Here is a 17,917-nt window from a genome sequence, read left to right as displayed (position 1 = left end):
CATTTTGACATACTATATTAGGTAGGCCCTTGTTCCAAAAACAACATTTCTTTTGCTCTAATGTTTCCCAATTTCCATTACATTTAAAAAATAGTTCCTGGCTATAACTAACAAAATAGATTCATATTTATAGAAAAGGCACAAGCATGGTACAGTGAACTTTCTAGTCTGCACTACATACCTAATTTAAGTTACATATTACATAATTCGTTATCATTCCATTTCTGCTAAATTCACTAACAGTCTACTTCAGTCTCCTGATCAACATTCACATCTCTATGATTTCTTCTGCATTTCTTTGGTGGGTGCCTTCCCACCTGTAACCCTCATGTTTCTTCTTCTTCTTTTTTCTGGTACTAGGAGTTGAACGCAGGGGTATTTTATTTCTAAGCTATATCCACAGCCCTATTTTATTTTTTGTGGTACGGAGATGGATCCCAGGGGACTTCTACTTCTGGGTCACACCTCCAGTCCTATTTATTTTTATTTGAAAACAGGGTTTCACTAAGTTTCAGAGGCCTCCCTAAGTTGTTGAGGGTGGCTTCAAACCTGTGATCCTCCTGTCTCAGTCTCCCACGTACTAGGATTACAGGTGTGTGGCAGCAGGCCTGGGTATTTGTTATTTTGAAACAGGTTCTCACTAAATTGTGGAGGGCCTTGCTAAGTTGCTGAGGCTGGCCATGAATTTGTGATCCTCCTGTCTCAGGCTCCCAATTACTGGAGTTAGATGTGTATGTCACCCACCTCCACATCATCATTTAGTTTTTGTCTCCAAACTATTTTCTCCTACTTACAACTTTCTCCTCTAGTCTAACAGCTTAATTCTTATCCTACCTCTGGATAGGAGTACCCTATTTGCATGGGATACTTTTCTCCATTCTTCTAAATTCAGGTAACTGGACCAGGGACAGTATGTATCACAGAGGCAACAGCTATTCAGATTCTCTAGTTGTCAGAATCAAGACAGAATGTTTCATGCCATGGGTGGAGCTGGTACTGAAAATCTGTTATACATGAGAGAGAGAGAGAGAGAGAGAGAAAGAGAGAGAGAGAGAAGAGAAGAGAAGAGAAGAGAAGAGAAGAGAAGAGAAGAGAAGAAGAGAGAGAGAGAGAGAGAGAGAGAGAGAGAGAGAGAGAGAACGCATCTGTGTAGACTGAGAGAGAGACCAGTTGGGAGAGAGCGAAAGAAAAGTGGCACAGACTCAGAGTAGAGCAGAGGAGCTAGGACTGAGAGGCCCTGAAAAAAAAAAAAAAAGGGGAGAATAATACTGGGTGTGCGTCTTTTTTATTTTTTGCAGTACTGGGGATAGAACCCAGTGGTATTCTACCTTCAAGCTACACCCCCAGCACTGAATTGCAAAGGGCCTCACTAAGCAGCAGCTGAGGCTGTCCTTGAACCAGGATCCTCCTGTCTCAGCCTCCCAAATGCTGGGATTACAAGCGTGCACCATCACGCCCCAGCTGGGTCTATGTCTTTACGGTTCACATCTCTGTGTTCTTGTGTTCATGAGATTCCCCACTGCTGTGACTTTAGAGTAACTGCGAAAGCCATCTTGAGTGGGTTTCTGTTCCTTATTAAAACAAAAAAAATCCCCACCTAACCAAAATATCAAATGCAACCCCCCACCCTATTTTGGTACAAGGGGTTGAGCTAAGCGGCATTCTATCTCTGAGCTATACCCCCAGCCTTTTTCTCTTTTTGTGGTACTGGGGATTGAATCCAGGGGCATTCTACCTCCAAGTTGTACTCCTAGCCTGATTTTTTCTTTCGAAACAGGATCATGCTAGGTTGTAAAGTTTCACTACTTGCTAAGGCTGCCTATGAACCTGTGATCCCCATCCTGCCTCACAAGTAATAGGGTTACAAATGTATATCACCACGCTTGACTTCCTTTAATTTTTTATGAAACAGAAATTGCTGGATCCAAGTGTGGCACCGTGCCTCGACTGAGACACCTCTGTTGATGTTACTGTATGAGCATCCCATTGGTGCACATTCTCCTCCCACAGGCAGTTTCCTCAGCATCTCTGCTGGGCCCTTCAAGGTGTTCTTGAATGCTTTGTCTTCTATAAAGCTTTCTCTATTTTCATTTAAGAGATAGAGTTTTTCCTTTCTTTGCATTTCAATAGAACTGTGCTTATCTCTCTTAAGCTAATGTTTATCTTGTAGTAAGCTTATTTATGGCTATATGATTTTTTTCTTAAAGACTACAAACTTTTTTTTCCTCTGTACTAGTGATGGAACCCAGGGGCATTCTACCTCCAAGCAACATCCCCAGCCCTATTTTTGTTTTTTTTTGAAACAGGGTCTCACTGGGTTGCAAAGGGCTTCACTAAGTAGCTGAGGCTGGCTGAGAACTGCAATTCTGTTTCAGGCTCTCAAATGCTGGGATTACAAGCTTGTGCCACCACGCCTGGCATGACTGTAAACTTTTTTTGGTACTGGGAATGAATCCAAGAGACCTTCTACCTCCAAGCTACACCCCCAGCCTGATTTTATTTTGAAACAGGGTCTCACTAGGTTTTTGAGAGCCTTGCTAAATTGCTGAGGATGGCTTTAAACCTGCAATCATCTTGTCTCTGCCTCCCAAGAACTGAGATTATAAGTGTGTGCCATCAGGCTCGGCTGGATTAGCGCCATGGCTGTTAATGAGAAACATCTGGAGCCTTTAGAAAATGCCAGCCATAGCCTGATGTGGTGGCGCATATGCTTGTAATCCCAGCATTTGGGAGGCTGAGACAGGAAGATCGTGGTTCTCAGACAGTTTCAGCTACTTAGTGAGGCCCTGGGTTAACTTAATGAGACCCTGTTTCAAAATAAAAAATAAAAAATAAAAAATAGGGAAGGGATTGTCTCTTGGAGGTAGAATGCCCCTGGGTTCAATCCCAATAGCCATAAAAACAAACAAAACAAAAACAAAAAAATAAAGAAAATGCCAGCCCTGAGGCCCCAACCCAGACTGAATAAAATCAGAACAGAGGGTAAGGAGTTTGGTCAACTGCATTGTTCCGTTCCCAGTATTTGTCTGATACTGGGGACGGAACCCAAGGGTATTCTATCTCCAAGCTAACCCCCAACCTGAAAATGAATCATCTTTTTTTTAATTTTTTTTTGTGGTAGTAGGGATGAGTCCAAGGGCATTCTATATCTTGAGCTATACTCCCACCCCATTTTATTTTGTAATGGTCTTGCTAAATTGCTTGGAGTCTCGCTAAACTGCTGAGGCTGATCTCAAACCTGCGATATTCCAGTCTTAGTCTCCCAAGTACTGGGATCATAGGCATGTACCATTGTACCTAGTTTCAAATGCTTTTAAAAAATTCCCAGCTAAAGCCGAGTGTGGTGGCACACTTATAATCCCAGTGCTTGGGAGGCTGAGACAGGAGGATTGCCCAGGTTCAAAGCCAGCCTCCGTTTCCAAATAAAGTATAAAACAGGTGTAAGAGTGTAGCCTGGAGGTAGAAAAGCCCCTGGGTTCCACACCCAGTACCACCAAACACACACACACACACACACACACACACACACAAACAGCTAGGCATGGTAGGGGGCTAAGGATTCCAGGTTTGAGGACAGCCTCAGTAACTAATCAAGATTCTGAGCAATCTAGCAACCTTCAAAACAAACCAAAATGTCCCTGGGCTCAATCTCTAGTACATAAAGAAAAGAAACAAAATTCCTTAGGGGCTTTTGAGAATTACTGAGCATTGAGAACCCTTTTTCTAGATATTTTCATAGGAACAGTTTCAAATGAGAGGGAAAAGAAAAGAATAAAGTAGTATCAAAAGAAAGAAAAAGCCGGGCGTGGTGGCACACACTTGTAATCCCAGCATTCGGGAGGCTGAGACCGGAGGATCGTGGATCGTGATTCTTGGACAGCCTCAGCTAACTTAGTGAGGCCCCCTGCAACTCAGTGAGACCCGGTTTCAAAATAAAGAATAAAAAATAGGGCAGGGGGTGTAGCTTGGAAGTCGAATGTCCCTGGATTCCATCCCCAGACCCGAAAAAGAAAAAAAAAAAAAAGAAAGAAAGAAAAATCAGCTGGGCGTGGTGACACACACTTGTAATCCCAGCATTTGGGAGGCTGAGACCGGAGGATTGTGGTTCAGACAGCCTCAGCTACTTAGTGAGGCTCTTTGCAACTGAGACCCTGTTTCAAAATAAAGAACAAAAAAAAAAAAAAAAAATAGGGTAGGGGGTGTAGCTCGGAGGTCAAATGCCCCTGGGTTCCATCCCCAGACCCCTGCACACAAATAAAAATAAAAAAAGAAAGAAAAATCATTAAAAGGAAACAAGCTAAAAATAAACCAGGCCTTGTTGTAATTCTGTGTTGACCAGGTAGTAACTTCTTTTCTTTTTTCTTTTTGCAGTAATGGGGGTTGAATCCAGGGGCATGCTACCTAAGTCCGCGAATCTGAGATCCTCCTATTTTAGCCTCCCAAGTACTGGGATTACAATTGTGTGCAACTACACGCAGCAACCAGGCTGCAACTTGAAGAAATAGTCTTCCTCTAATTTAGATATACTTCTGCAAAAAAAAAGGTAGACTCGCTGGGAGTGGTGAAGTACACTTGTAATCCCAGGATTTGGGAGGCTGAGGCAGCCAGGCTCAGCTACTTTAGCGAGGCCCTTTGCAACTCAGTGTGACTCTGTTTCAAAATAAGGAATAAAAGTAAATAGGGCTGGGGTGTAGCTCGGAGGTAGAATGCCCCTGGGTCCATCCCCATCCTGTACTGAAGAAAAAAACAACAACAAAAACATGTATTGACTCAAAATGACTATCTTAATAACATTCCCCCCCCTTTTTTTTGTGGTACTGGGGGTGGAACCCAGGGGCTTTCTACCTCCAGGCTATACTCCCAGACCTATTTTATATATTTTTATTTGGAAACAGGGTCTCACTAAGTTGCTGAGAGCTTCACTAAGTAGCTGAGGCTGGCTTTGAACCTGTGCGATCCTCCAGTCTCAGCCTCCCAAGTGCTGGGATTACAAGCGTGTGCCACCATACCCGGCTCACCAACATGCCATATTAAAAAAAAATGACAATAGATTTCAAATTTATTTTGAAATTTATGGTTAACTTTTTCCAGTGAAGATGTATACACATTTTATGATGAAATGATTAGTTCAAAATAATCATATAAATATTATGAATTTATATTGGTTTAAACCCAGTTTGTACAGTCATATTTCCATATTCTCTTACCTTTCGAATGGTTGCGACACATATTGTAGAAAGATTTAATGGGTCTATAGCTTCCAATTTCATTCCTTCCTTGAACCATTCTCCACTCTGGTCTACTTCTTTTACCTAGAGAATTACATGAAAGCACATGCACTGTTAAAGATGTTGCTATTTTAATAATTGAAATATTACTGATTTGAAAAGGTTTACAAGATGCCTTCTCCTGCCTACCTAATATCACATCTCAAACTTCCATTAGGGGATAGTGAGAATTCGGATAAACAGAATTTAGAATAATTATAACAACAATTTGTGACACTTATGGATTATAAGATCTTAATCCTTTTACATGAACATATGTAATTGTGATTTTTTTTATAATTTTAGAAAAAACCCACAACCCTCTTTCAAACCTAGTTTACAAATGAGGGTTCTTATAAAAACTTCTTACCTTAGCAAATAAATGTGGTGGTGTATCAAAATGTCCATCCTGTTTCTTTGTAATATCTACAAGGAAAAGTTACAAACTAATCTGTCAGCATTTGTGAGAAGACCAAACACCAAGTTTCTTTGAAGGCTTCAAACTCACAAGGTATTTAATACTCTAAAACATGGCGAAAGGATATGCCTTCTAATCTTTATGGTAAGTAATACTCATTAGTAGTGTTTTCTCGCTTCAGAGTACATGACCCTATACTATTAGGCACATTTCAGCCAATTAGAATGCTGTTAATTCCATAGTTTGGGTCTTACGACATTAGAAACATTTCTTTGTGTATGGTATTGGAGACTGAACTCTACTTCTGAACCACACTCCCAGCCTTGTTTTATTTTTTAGTTTGAAACAGAGTCATGCTACGTTGTCGAGTTGGCCTCGAACCTTGCAATCCTACCATCTCAGCCTCCCTGGTACTGGGATTACAGATGTGTGCCACTATGCCTGGCAAAAACATGTTTTAATGTGTTTAGTTAGTTATCTAGTCTAGCCACATTTAACCTTGCCATTTTGATTAAAAATTTGGGAAGGGAAGGACTATATTCCAAATGAGCAGGATAAAAAAAGAGCTAGAAAACATCTTTAGTTGTGACTAAAAGCGCATTATTAATATTATTTTATTATTTATTTTTTGGCCAGGGCCTTGTGCATGAAAACAGCATTATTTTGTAACTGAAAGAAAGTGGAAGAAATATAAAGGTATTAGGACACTAATATGGCATGAACCATCACTAATTAAAGTAGAATAAGCAGCTCAAACAACTAAATTGCTATTCTTGATCTATGCTACTTTGAAGGGGGGACAATAACCCCAAGTAGTACAATTCAGACTCAATGATACTTTTAATGGGAATTCTTGTGACAGGTACTTACCAGATCTTTTGAATCGATGACCTATGCTTCGAGACCACCCAATGTGATGGATTAAGGGGCTATGCATATGGCACCAGAAGTCATCAGTTCTATCTTCACTCTCTTCATATACGAGTCTTAATCTTCCTCCAATTACACTTTCCACCACTGCTACTCGTGTTCGACACAAGTGCCTCTTGTCAACCACTTCTACTCTCATGCAGGGTTTGAAAGGATACTGCATGCTCTCTGAAACCTTACAACAGAAGCAAAGTCTACTCAGAATTCATGATAAAGGTCTACAAAGTAATTTTAAGACTGTTAAAAATACAAAATGCATTCAATATTTGACCTAGACAATCCAATTCATGAAATTAAGACAATTCCTTAAAAATCTTCTAAGTTACTCATTCTTAAGGACCCTTCAGTCCTTTGTGAGATCCCCCCCCCTTTTCTTTTACCTTTTGTGAGAAATCAGGAGGAAGTGTTTTGGCACCAGTAAGTCTTTTTACTAGAAAAGCTTTCCAGTTTGTATACTTATGTTGAATAGCTAAAACAAAAGAAAAAAGTTTTACTTTAGAAGAAACAAAAATAGAGAAAATAAGTATATAACCCTCAAAGCAAATTAGTGAGACCCTATTTCAAAACAAAAATAAAAAAGGCTCTGGGTTTAGCTCAGAGGTAGAGTACCCCTGGGTTCAACTCCCAGTACCCACTATCACAAAAACAAAACAAACTAACAACAACAAAAAAAAGAGCCTGGAGGAAGATCTCCCCTGGGCACAATCCTCACTATCACTCCCCCACCCACAAAGAGCTGAAGGTATACCTAAAAGGTAGAATACTCCTAGGTTCGATCCCCAGTACCAATCAAACAAAACAAGGGCCCTATCATGTGTGGGTTACTGGCTTCAATCTTTAGTATCGAAAAATAAGACACATTTAAAATTCTAGTAAAGGCAAATAAGCTACTTACTTCTAGGTGGAACAAGAGGCTTTCCACTGGCTGCACACCACCCAACTGGATGGATGTCAGAACCACAGATATTGCACCAGAAGTCCAGACCAGAGTCATTTTCAAATCCTTCATACCTTAAAAGGGCATTGTAACCTGAAACCAACAATTTGATTGTTACGTTAAAAAAAATAATAAGCCAGGCATGGTGGTGCACGCTTGTAGTCCCAGTCCTTGGGGATAGTGCATGCTTACAGTCCCAGTACTTGGGAGGCTTAGATAGGAGGATCACAGGTTTGTGGCCAGCCTCAGCAACTTAGTGAGGCCCTGTTTCAAAACAAAAATAAATAGGGCTGGGGTGTAGCTCAGAGGTAGAGTGCTCCTGGATTCAACTCCCAGTACCACAAAAACCTAAACAAAATGATCTAACATCTGCTAGTGCTTGCCAAGTTTTAGCTGAATCCACAAAGAACCACCTGCAGGGTTTTTATGAGACTGAGGACTGGGCGCACCAGATTTGGATTTGGTAGGTGTTGAGTGGGTCACAATACTTGCATTTCCTATTCCTGGGTGATGCTGTTGTTGCTTTCAGAACCATCTGTTCAAAGCAACTAGTTATCTGGGCATGGTGGTGCACATATGCAATCCTAGGACTTGGGAGGCTGAGACAGGAGGATCATAGGTCCAAAGCCAGCCTCAGCAACTCAATGAGGCTTGCATCAGCTTAGTGACACCCTGTTTTCAAATAAAAAATAAAATAGGGCTGGGGGTGTAGCTCAGAGGTAAAATACTTCCGGATTCAATCCTCAGCAACACACCTCCAACACACACATTTACTTGCAGAAATTCAGCTGAGGTATATTTTATCTGTGGTACTGGGGATTGAACCAAGGGCCATTCTACCTCCAAGATATACTCCCAACTTTATTTTAAAATAAAATTATTTATTTATTTTTAATTTAAAATAGGGTCTCAGTAAGTTGTGGAGGGCCTCACAAAGTAGCTGAGGTTGGCTGTGAAATCTGTGATCCTCCTGTCTCAGCCTCCCAAGTGTTGGTATTGCAAGTGTGTGCCACCATGCCCGGCTCCAGCCCAATTTTTTTATTCTTTATTTTGAAACACAGTCTCACTAAGTTGCAGAGGGCCTCATTAAGTGGCTGAGGCTGGCTGCAAACCTGTGATCCTGTTTCAGCTTCTCAAGTACTGGGATTATAAGTATGCATCACCACGTCCGGCTGGAGTTAAGACTAAAAAGAGCAGAATAAGTCAGTCTCTTTTGGGAGTAATGTAAAGATCATTCTCCGAATTATCTGAAGGGTTGAACCTTCTCTAAAGTATGACAGTGCCCTACTGAACAACTCCACAAATTCCTTTTTGTATAATGCCTGTATTTAACATCTGGTAGTTTACAGGCGTGCACCACCATGCCTAGCATTTGGTACTAAGGATTCAACCCAGAGGCATTCTATCTCTGAGCTACACCTCCAGCCCTATTTTATTTCTAGTTTGAAACAGGGTCTTGCTATGTTGATGAGAGTCTCACTACTTGCTGAGGCTGTTCTCCAACTTGTGATACTCTTGTTTCAACTTCCCAAGTACTGGGATTACAGACATTTGCCACGAATATCAGCTTGTTTGCCTTTTTTTTCCCCTTGGTACTGGGGATGGAACGAAGGGGCATTCTACCTTGAGCTACAACCTCACCCCTATTTGTTATTTATTTTGAAACAGGGTCACACTGAGTTGCAAAGGGCCTCATTAAGTAGCTGAGGCTGTCTGTGAACTGCAATCCTCCTGTCTCAACCTCCCAAATGCTGGGATTACAAGTGTGCACCATCACGCCTGGCTTTGTTTGCTTTTTTATACCAAGAAATATGTCAGCTTCTACTGTGTCCTAACACCCACCTGGTGGCATGTGCTTCTCACCTGCAAGCTTTATGATCCCAGCGATCCAGAAGACTTTGGTGGGCAAGCTGCAGTCTGTGTTGGGAACCTCCACTCTCACGTGCTCTGAGATATCGCCCCAGCAGGTCCCCATTGGCGCCTGTCACATAAGTATCATCACATTACCAGCTGAAACATCATTCAAAACTAAGCACTGCCATCAACAGTGGAAATATTAGACTAAACATGACATTTCAACCCATTCATTTTCCTTTATAATTATTTCCCTTATACAGAATTCTATTTGAAAAAAGCAGTGTAAAAATTAAACTCAAGATGGAAGATAGAATTCATATGTATTAGAGATCCATGTTGATTTCAAAATTCAACAGTCCTAATGCAAGACTTTGGGCAATTTTTTAGGAGCTCAATTTTTTTTGTGGTACTGACGATTGAACCAGGGGCATTTTACCTCCGAGTTATATCCCCAACCCTATTTTTTTTCTTCATTTAGAAACAGGGTCTCTCTAAGCTGCAGAGAACCTCACTAAGTAGCTGAGGCTGGCCGCACATCTGTGATCCTCTTGTCTAAGTCTCCCAAGCACTGGGATTACAAGCAGGTGCTTGTGCCACCACACCTGGCAGGAGCTGAATTTTAAACTTGGTAACTTCATTAGATAAAGCTGACTTTCTTGAGAAATATTATTTCTGATGGGCACTGAATGAGCACACTTATCTAACCATTAATATTAAAAGAACTGGCCAAAGAACAGAAAGAAAAATAATTCCAATAAAATGTGGTTTCCAACAAAACAAATGAGAAACATAATTTACCTATCTTTATTTTCAATTTCAGAATCACAGAATATAGTCTATTAATACAGACACAAGGGAAAGCACTGAAGTTACTGAAATGGTGAAGAGGTTTTGGAGGTAAGTACCATGTGTAAATTGTATTTTTTTTGTGTGTGATATTGGAGATTGAACCCAGAGGCATTCTGCCCCAGCCCTATTTATTCTTTAGTTTGAAGTGGTCTCACTAAGTTACTGAGGGCCTCACTAAGTTGCTCCTGTCTCAGTCTCCCAAGTACTGAGATTACAGGCATATGCCATCACACCTGGCCAATGGTAAATTGTCATGTAATAATTTCAAAACTTCTTATGCAGAAATTACTATAAAGAGAAAAATTCCAATGTTAGTACTAGTAATCACTAACCTTCACACCAAATATTTTAAGATGGGTACTCAAAACCAACTAAATGTATATAGCATGAAGGGATTTTCCAAAAATATAATTTATGTTCCCAAATTACCATTTCTATTACCTTTTTGTTTTTGTGATACCGAGGATTGAACCCAGGAGTGTTCCATCTCTACACTCCCAGACCATTTTTATTATTTTTTTTTGTTATAAAATAGGGCCTCACTACATTGTTGAGAGCTTTGCTAAGTTCCCGTGGATGGTCTGGAAACTGCGATCCTCCAATCTCCGCCTCTCAAGTACTGGCATTACAGGTGTGCACCACCACACCTGGCCCATTTCTATTATAGTTTAATCCTTAAACTGCAGGGCAATTTACAATTATTTGGAATTCAAGCAATGACAAATTAAATCAAATAAATTTACAGATATAAATTTTCAATATATATGAATGCTGATAATACTACAGTCTCTGTGGCCCTGGATAATCAGTTCTTCATTAAATACAATGTAGAACCTTGGACATAAATACAAAAGATTAAGTGAGGTTATAAAAGAGAATACACAAACCAGGGAAAAACAAATAGCCTCAGCGCAAAGATAAGCAAACAAAGACAGCTAAGAGTTACAAGAACTAGCCAATTTGGACGCTGGACAAATGTCTTTAACAAAAGGTCCATCATACTTTGGTGGATTCCAACCCAACAGGATTAGCTTAAAACAGTATTTAACTCCTACCCTCTTAATAGCTTGTGGAATTTCTGAAGGACAAGAAGAGAATGTCAAATAATACTAAACTAGCACAAATCTAGAGACCAAAGACAGAATCAATTACTGGCCACGTCTCAGCTATTTGTGATTCAGGGAGGGAATATATACCCCTCTGCGTTATGCAAAACAAAAACAAAAACAAAAAAAACCTACTCTTGATTTTTAATTGAAAGATTGGGCCCTGTAGGTTCTGCTATCTCCCCCTACATCATTCTAGACTATAGGGCCATCCCTATTGCCAGCAGATATGACCATAAAAGGAGAGGATGGAAGGAAGAAAGGTAACATAGACTAAGGAAACATACATTAGTACAAAGGCCATGTATTTATTCTGTGAGAATGACCAATTAGAGCAGATAGATGCAGTTAAATGCATGCATAAATTGCATTGAATTGAAGTAGGGTAGCCATTCCTCTTTGCTTGACTGCTGAATCTGTGAATTCGGTTTATGTTTCATTGAGAAGAAAGAAGTATGGTTATGCCGACAAGCTGAGGTTAGGTTGGCACATTGCTAAGTGAATTTGGCATCAAGGATTCCCTTTTGAGCTGGATATGACAATCTGTCATACTGACTTTTTTATATGCCTTGGCATTTATCTGGAGAAAATAACTTTCAGTTATATCATAGTAAAGAAAGTAAAGTGTCAATATGCTGACTTAAAAAATAAAGTTCACTTTAGTGGGAGATCTTATGTTTGGGTCTCTACAGTCTGGATTGGTATAGGAGAAAGTAGCAGAAAGTGACATTTGTTCTTGCCTGTAAGGTTGTGGTTCTGCTAGGCCCTCTTAAACCAATCCATTTTGTTCACTCTAAGAAAAAAATGAAGAAAACAAAAATATCAACAAGAAAGAGCACTCCAGTTATAGCATAGTACGTATGTGCTCAATGTGTTGAAATAATGAGGTGATTTCATAGCTATATCTGCCCTTTTGTTTAAAACAAATATTCTTGAGTATGGAAGACTAAATGACCCAGGGCTTGACAGCCATCTTCATCCAAGTCATCTGTCTTCTCTTGCTGGCAGGAGGGATACCTCTGAAAGTCTGGATTGGCATAGCATGAACTAGCAGAACCATCATTTACAGGTAACAACAAATTTACCTTCCAGACTCAGGACGCGAGGTCCACCTCAGGCTCCTCCCAAACAAGGAAGATCTGCTCCACCACTTCCTGCTCCAGGGCCACTCGTGAGAGCTATCTGGGAGCGACTCTCCTTCCCTGCAAGGTAAGCTGTCATCAGGTCCTGCAGGACATGGCCAAATCCAATGCTGAGGGATCCCCAACACAAATGTATGACAACCTCCACCTGACTGTCTGTCTGCAAGAAAGTAATTGAGCAGGAATCTTACTTTCTGCACTTCAAGAACATTCCCAGATAGTCCAACAACCTGGACGGCTAGTGTTCAGAATGTCAAAGGGCACACATGATGCTTTGGTATAGAGACGTAGATTTCCCTCTGCAGGACTGCCAACTTCTACCTTTTGATAACCACACATAATCTTTAATATTAACAAAGAATATATAAGTGGGTAAAGATTAGACCTAAAGTTGCACATAGGTAACCAAGAAAGACTCGATTCCCATGATATGGCAAATGTACAAAAAGCCACCATTTAAACATCTTAAGACCAATGAGCATACGATTACTAAAGTGCATAGTAGAGAAAGATGAAATATTTGGCTAGAAAAGAGGAGAAAACATTATGGAAAATAAACTAGAAAGAAATTAGAATTCCTACATACTACTTACTGAAACTGGCAAAGGTAAAAACATAAAAAACCTGCCTTCCCCAGAAAGTCCATTCACTTTATGATACCAGAATATAACTTTTTAGGGTGCTGGTGGCAAAGAAATAGGGAGTACAAGGAGAGTAAAAGGGAAATGGAATGCTCAGGGTAGAAAGGTAAGGATGAGAAAAGCCATGCAGATGTAAAAAGAGACCGGAAGCCAAGGTCACTAATCTCAAAGGCTTAAAACAGTTGACAATTTTTTTCCACTGTAGTACTGGGGATTGCACCCCAGGGTGCTCTAACTCTGAGCTATATCCTCAGCCATATTTTATCTTTTATTTAGAAACAGGGTCTCACTACGTTGGTATGAGTCTCACTCAGTTGCTGAGTGAACCTGAGATCCTCCTGTTTTAGCCTCCCAAGCACTAAGATTATAGGTATGCACCATCATGCCTGGCTTACAGTTCATAATCTAAAAAGAGGTTAAATTAATATTGTTTAAGCATTAGGAGATTTGAAAACAAGAACAAAATCATTTTAGAAAATAGACCAAAAGCTGGGTGTGGTAGTACATACATGCCTGTAATCACAGTACTTTGGGAGGCTGAGAAAGTTGCAGGTTTGAAGCCAGCCTCAGTGATTTAGCAAGACCCTGTTTACAAATATAAAAAAGGGCTGTAAGTGTAGAGTTCAGAGGTAGAATGCCTCTGGGTTCAACTCCCAACACCCTGCTCGCATATGCATGAACACACAAATAAATAAAAAAAAAATTTTTTTGTTACTAAAGATTGAACCCAGGGGCTCTAACTCCAAGCTATATCACCAGCCCTTCTGTATTTTTTTAAACTTTGAAACAGAGTCTCTTAAGTTGCAGAAACTGTTCTCAACTTTGTGATCTTCTTGTTTCAGCCTCTCAACTACTGTCACAAGGCCCAGCTGAAAACAGACCCAAACTTATATTCTAGATTTATTTAAGATATTCTTTCTTTCCGCCTATAAAAAATGTTTTATTAGGCCGGGCGTGGTGGTGCATGTTTGTAATCCCAGCATTTGGGAGGCTGAACCAGAAGGACCATGGTTCTTGGACAGCCTCAGCTACTTAGTGAGGCCCTTTGCAACTCAATGAAACCCTGTTTCGAAATAAAAGATAAAAACTAACTCAGAGGGAGCACTGACTAACAAGCACCAAAAACTAAGTTATTTGCATTAGAAAGAAGTTCTGCAATCTAAGATGATATACTGAAGAAGAGTCTACCTTTAGTTACAATGAAAATGAATTCGCATTACTATCAGTTTTCCATAGAGTGGGTAAAGAATGGGGAAGAAAACCCATCTAAAGCAAAAACTAACTTTACTTGAAAAAGATTATTTTTGGGAGGCTGAGACAGGAGGATCGCGGTTTGCAGACAGCCTCAGCTACTTAGTGACTTGCTACTTTCAATCTAGTGAGACCCTGGTTCAAAATACAGAGTAAGAAAAGTAGGGCTGGGCGTGTAGCTCGGAGGTAGAATGCCCCTGGGTTCCATCTACACACACACACACACACACACACACACACACACACACACACACACAGCAAGCATACCCAAGAAAAAGATCTGAGTTTTACTTTAAAGCTCAATTATTGCTTTTGCACACACAAACAAAATGGCTATTGTTTTTGTCCTCAAAACCTAAAAGATTATGTATGACACAGGTTACAAAGAAATACAGGTAACTTTATTCCTTCAAAAATTCTGACATTTAGGTCAGATACAATGACTTAAAACAGATCATGTAAGTATTAACAGGTAGGTGTATCTGTGGAAACAAAATGAAAAAGTATGATAAAGTTAGCTTCAAACTCACAGCATACAGATGTATTAAGAACTTTTTATTTTGTTTTGGTGCTGCAAATTGAACCAAAAGCTTCACCCCAGCCTTTTATTTTGAGATAAGAGTCTTGTTAAGATGTGGAGGCTGGCCTCAAATTTGTGATCCTTCTGCCTCAGTTTCACGAGTAGGTGGGATTACAAGTGTGCACCATGGTGTCTAATTTGTAAAGGACATTCTATCTCTGAGCTATACCCCCAGCCCTATTTTATTTTTATTTTGAAACGGGGTCTCACTAAATTGACGAGAGTCTTACTACTTGCTGAGGCTGTCCTTGAGTTTGAGATTCTCCTGTCTCAGCTTTCTAAATACTGCAATTACAAGAATATACCAAAGCCAGGCGTGGTGGCGCACGCTTGTAATCCCTGAGCTTGGGAGGCAGAGACAGGAGTGTCGTCCAGGTTCAGTCTTTGGTTACAACACACACACACACATTCACTCATTCACTCACTCTTCTATTTGGTACCTGAACTATATACTCTCTTAGTTTTTTGATACTATCATTGCTAAGACCAAAATATAATTCTTTGTTCTTCCTTGAAAATAGTTATATTTAGTGGGTTTGGTAGCACATACCTATAATCTCCCAATATTGGGAGGCTGAGAGGAGGATTGCAGTTTCATGGCTAGGCCTTGGTAACTTAGTAAGACCCTGTTTCAAAATTTAAAACAGGGAAAGAGGTGTAGCTCAGAGGTAGAATGTCCCTTAAAGCCAGGTGTGGTGGCGCACACTTATTATTCCAATACTTGGGAGGCAGGAGGATCACTGGTTCACAGCCAGCCTCAGCTACTTAGACCATTTCCAGTTAAAGTATAAAAAATAGGGCTGGGAATGTATCTCAGAGGTAGAATGACCCTGGGTTCTATCCCCAGTGCCACCAAAAAAAAAAAAAAAAAAAAAAAAAAAAAAAAAAAAAAAAAGCCAGACATGTGAACATGGTGGGTTTTTTTTTTTTTTTTTTTTTTTTTTGCGGTAGTGAGGATTGTAGCCAGCAGGCAGGGCACTCTCACTCTGAGCCACATTCCAGCACTTATTATTTTTTGTTTTGCGACAGGTTCTTACTAAGTTTCTACCTAGCCTCAAACTTTTGATCTTCCTGCATCAGCCTCCTCAGTAGTTAGGAGGGATTATAGGACAGATTTTTTGTGTGTGTATGTGTTGAAAAAAAAACTTTGTTTACAAAAACAATTGGCAGGTCGTATAGGGCATGTGGACCATGCTTTGCCAACCCTCGTACTACAGTGCCATGATACTTAACTTTGGATATACATTTAGATTAATACTGGCCAGTTGTGGTGGTGCATGACTGTAATCCCAGTACTTGGGAGGCTGAGACAGGAGGATTACAGGCTCCAGGCCAGCCTCATCAATTTAGCAACTCAGCAGGACCCTCAGCAATTTAGTGAGACCCCATTTCAAAATTAAAAGTGGAAAGAGTTGGGATGTATCCTGCAGGCAGAATGCTCTGAGTTTCATCCACCGTATTGACAAAAAAGTTTTAAATTAACCCTGTAAAGATTTAAAAAATGGACCGAGAAAAGCGGGACTTAAGAGCCCCGCTAACCCCATCTTCATTACCACAAAATCAGCACCTTTCATAGCCAGAAAACACCATCACCAGAGAAACAAAAAAATCATCAGGCTCCAGAGAGAAAGCGGACTGAGAACAGAGCTCAGAGCCACAGAGGAGATACACCGGCCTCACGCCTGAGGACGCGGCAGCAGTGCCATACTGCCGGCGGCAGCGGCGAATTCACCGGACGGCTACAGCAAGCCTAGGTGAGCTGCTGTGGAACCGCCAGGCGGGATCTTTTGGCGCAGGGAGCATCTAAAGCTCCCAGTGGCTGAGCTCAGCACACGCTGCTGGGACTCAGAGTGGAACTCAAAACCAAGAAGAAATACGCCAGCCTCACAGCCGAGGGCGTAGCAGCGGCGCCATATTGCCACCGGTGGCAGCAGCAGCGAATTCACCAAGTCCAGTACAGCTACATCTGCGAACTCAAGAACAGTGAGTCAAATTGCGGGCCAAAGAGGAGAAATCCCAGTACTGTACTCCCTGGGACTTGACCCAGTGGGGGAGTGGTGGTGGCAGAGATATCACACCATAGGAGAACGCCCAACCTGGCACCCCCCATAGTCTAAAGCAGCCTCTATCGACTCCCTGGGTCGGAGACTCTGTGTGATACAACTCAGTAAAGGAGTAGTGGGGTCAGAGATACTATAGACTCGAGATCCAGAGCACCTTAAGTGAAGTCATAGTGACCCAAGGGAAGAACCCAGAGAAGGCACAAACTTCCGAAATCATGGGAAAGAGGAATAACACTGGAGCAATGAATGCCCACAACCCCACAACATCAGAACCCGATAAAACAGAAATTCAGAGATTTCTAGAAGATCAAATCAGGAAAATAACTTTAGAAATAATAGAGGTGTTTGGAAAAGAATTCAGAGAGAGCCAAAAAGAGATAAAGGATGCAATTAATGAAGTAAAGGCCTCAATTCAAAGTACAAACAACCGATTAGACCACATGGAGAATAGAATCTCGCTCTTAGAAGATGAGCAATCCAAAAATGAACGCATAGTTTCTAATCTAGAAAAAAATATCCGACAGCATCTGACATTGAAGAAATTTGGGCCCATTTTAAGAGAGCTAACCTAAGAATAATTGGAATAGAGGAGGGAAAAGAAGGTGAAACCAAAGGGATCAACAATCTCTTCAAGGAAGTAATAGCAGAAAATTTTCCAAACATAGAGCAAGAGGTTGATACACAGGTCCAGGAAACTTGTAGAACTCCCTTTAGACAGGATCGGAGAAGAGGATCCCCACGCCACATAATTGTCAAAATGACCAATGTGGAAGCCAAGCAGAGAATCTTAAAGGCAACAAAAACAAAGGACCAAGTGACATTCAGAGGCAAACCAATTAGGATCACTCCAGACTTCCCAAACCAAGTCATGAGAGC

At 40.7% G+C, this 17,917-nt stretch overlaps 1 protein-coding gene across 2 annotated transcripts in view; it reads right to left on the bottom strand.

Moving 5' to 3' along the window:
- MBTD1 (mbt domain containing 1) overlaps positions 1–17,917 on the bottom strand; it is a gene marked incomplete at both ends in the record, with an annotated part of 60,640 nt that overhangs the window by 21,545 nt on the left and 21,178 nt on the right. For both annotated transcript variants that reach the window (XM_080712701.1, XM_080712702.1), the window contains 6 exons: positions 5,208–5,312; positions 5,638–5,693; positions 6,556–6,790; positions 6,996–7,084; positions 7,511–7,645; positions 9,416–9,533. In XM_080712701.1, coding sequence (XP_080568827.1) covers positions 5,208–5,312; positions 5,638–5,693; positions 6,556–6,790; positions 6,996–7,084; positions 7,511–7,645; positions 9,416–9,533 — 738 coding nt within the window. The remainder of the gene's footprint in view (positions 1–5,207; positions 5,313–5,637; positions 5,694–6,555; positions 6,791–6,995; positions 7,085–7,510; positions 7,646–9,415; positions 9,534–17,917) is intronic.

The sequence above is a fragment of the Muscardinus avellanarius genome (assembly GCF_963383645.1).
Source record: "Muscardinus avellanarius genome assembly, chromosome: 16".
NCBI lineage: Eukaryota > Metazoa > Chordata > Mammalia > Rodentia > Gliridae > Muscardinus > Muscardinus avellanarius.
Note: the sequence above shows the minus strand (reverse complement) of the source record. Positions and strands in the feature narration are given on the sequence as shown.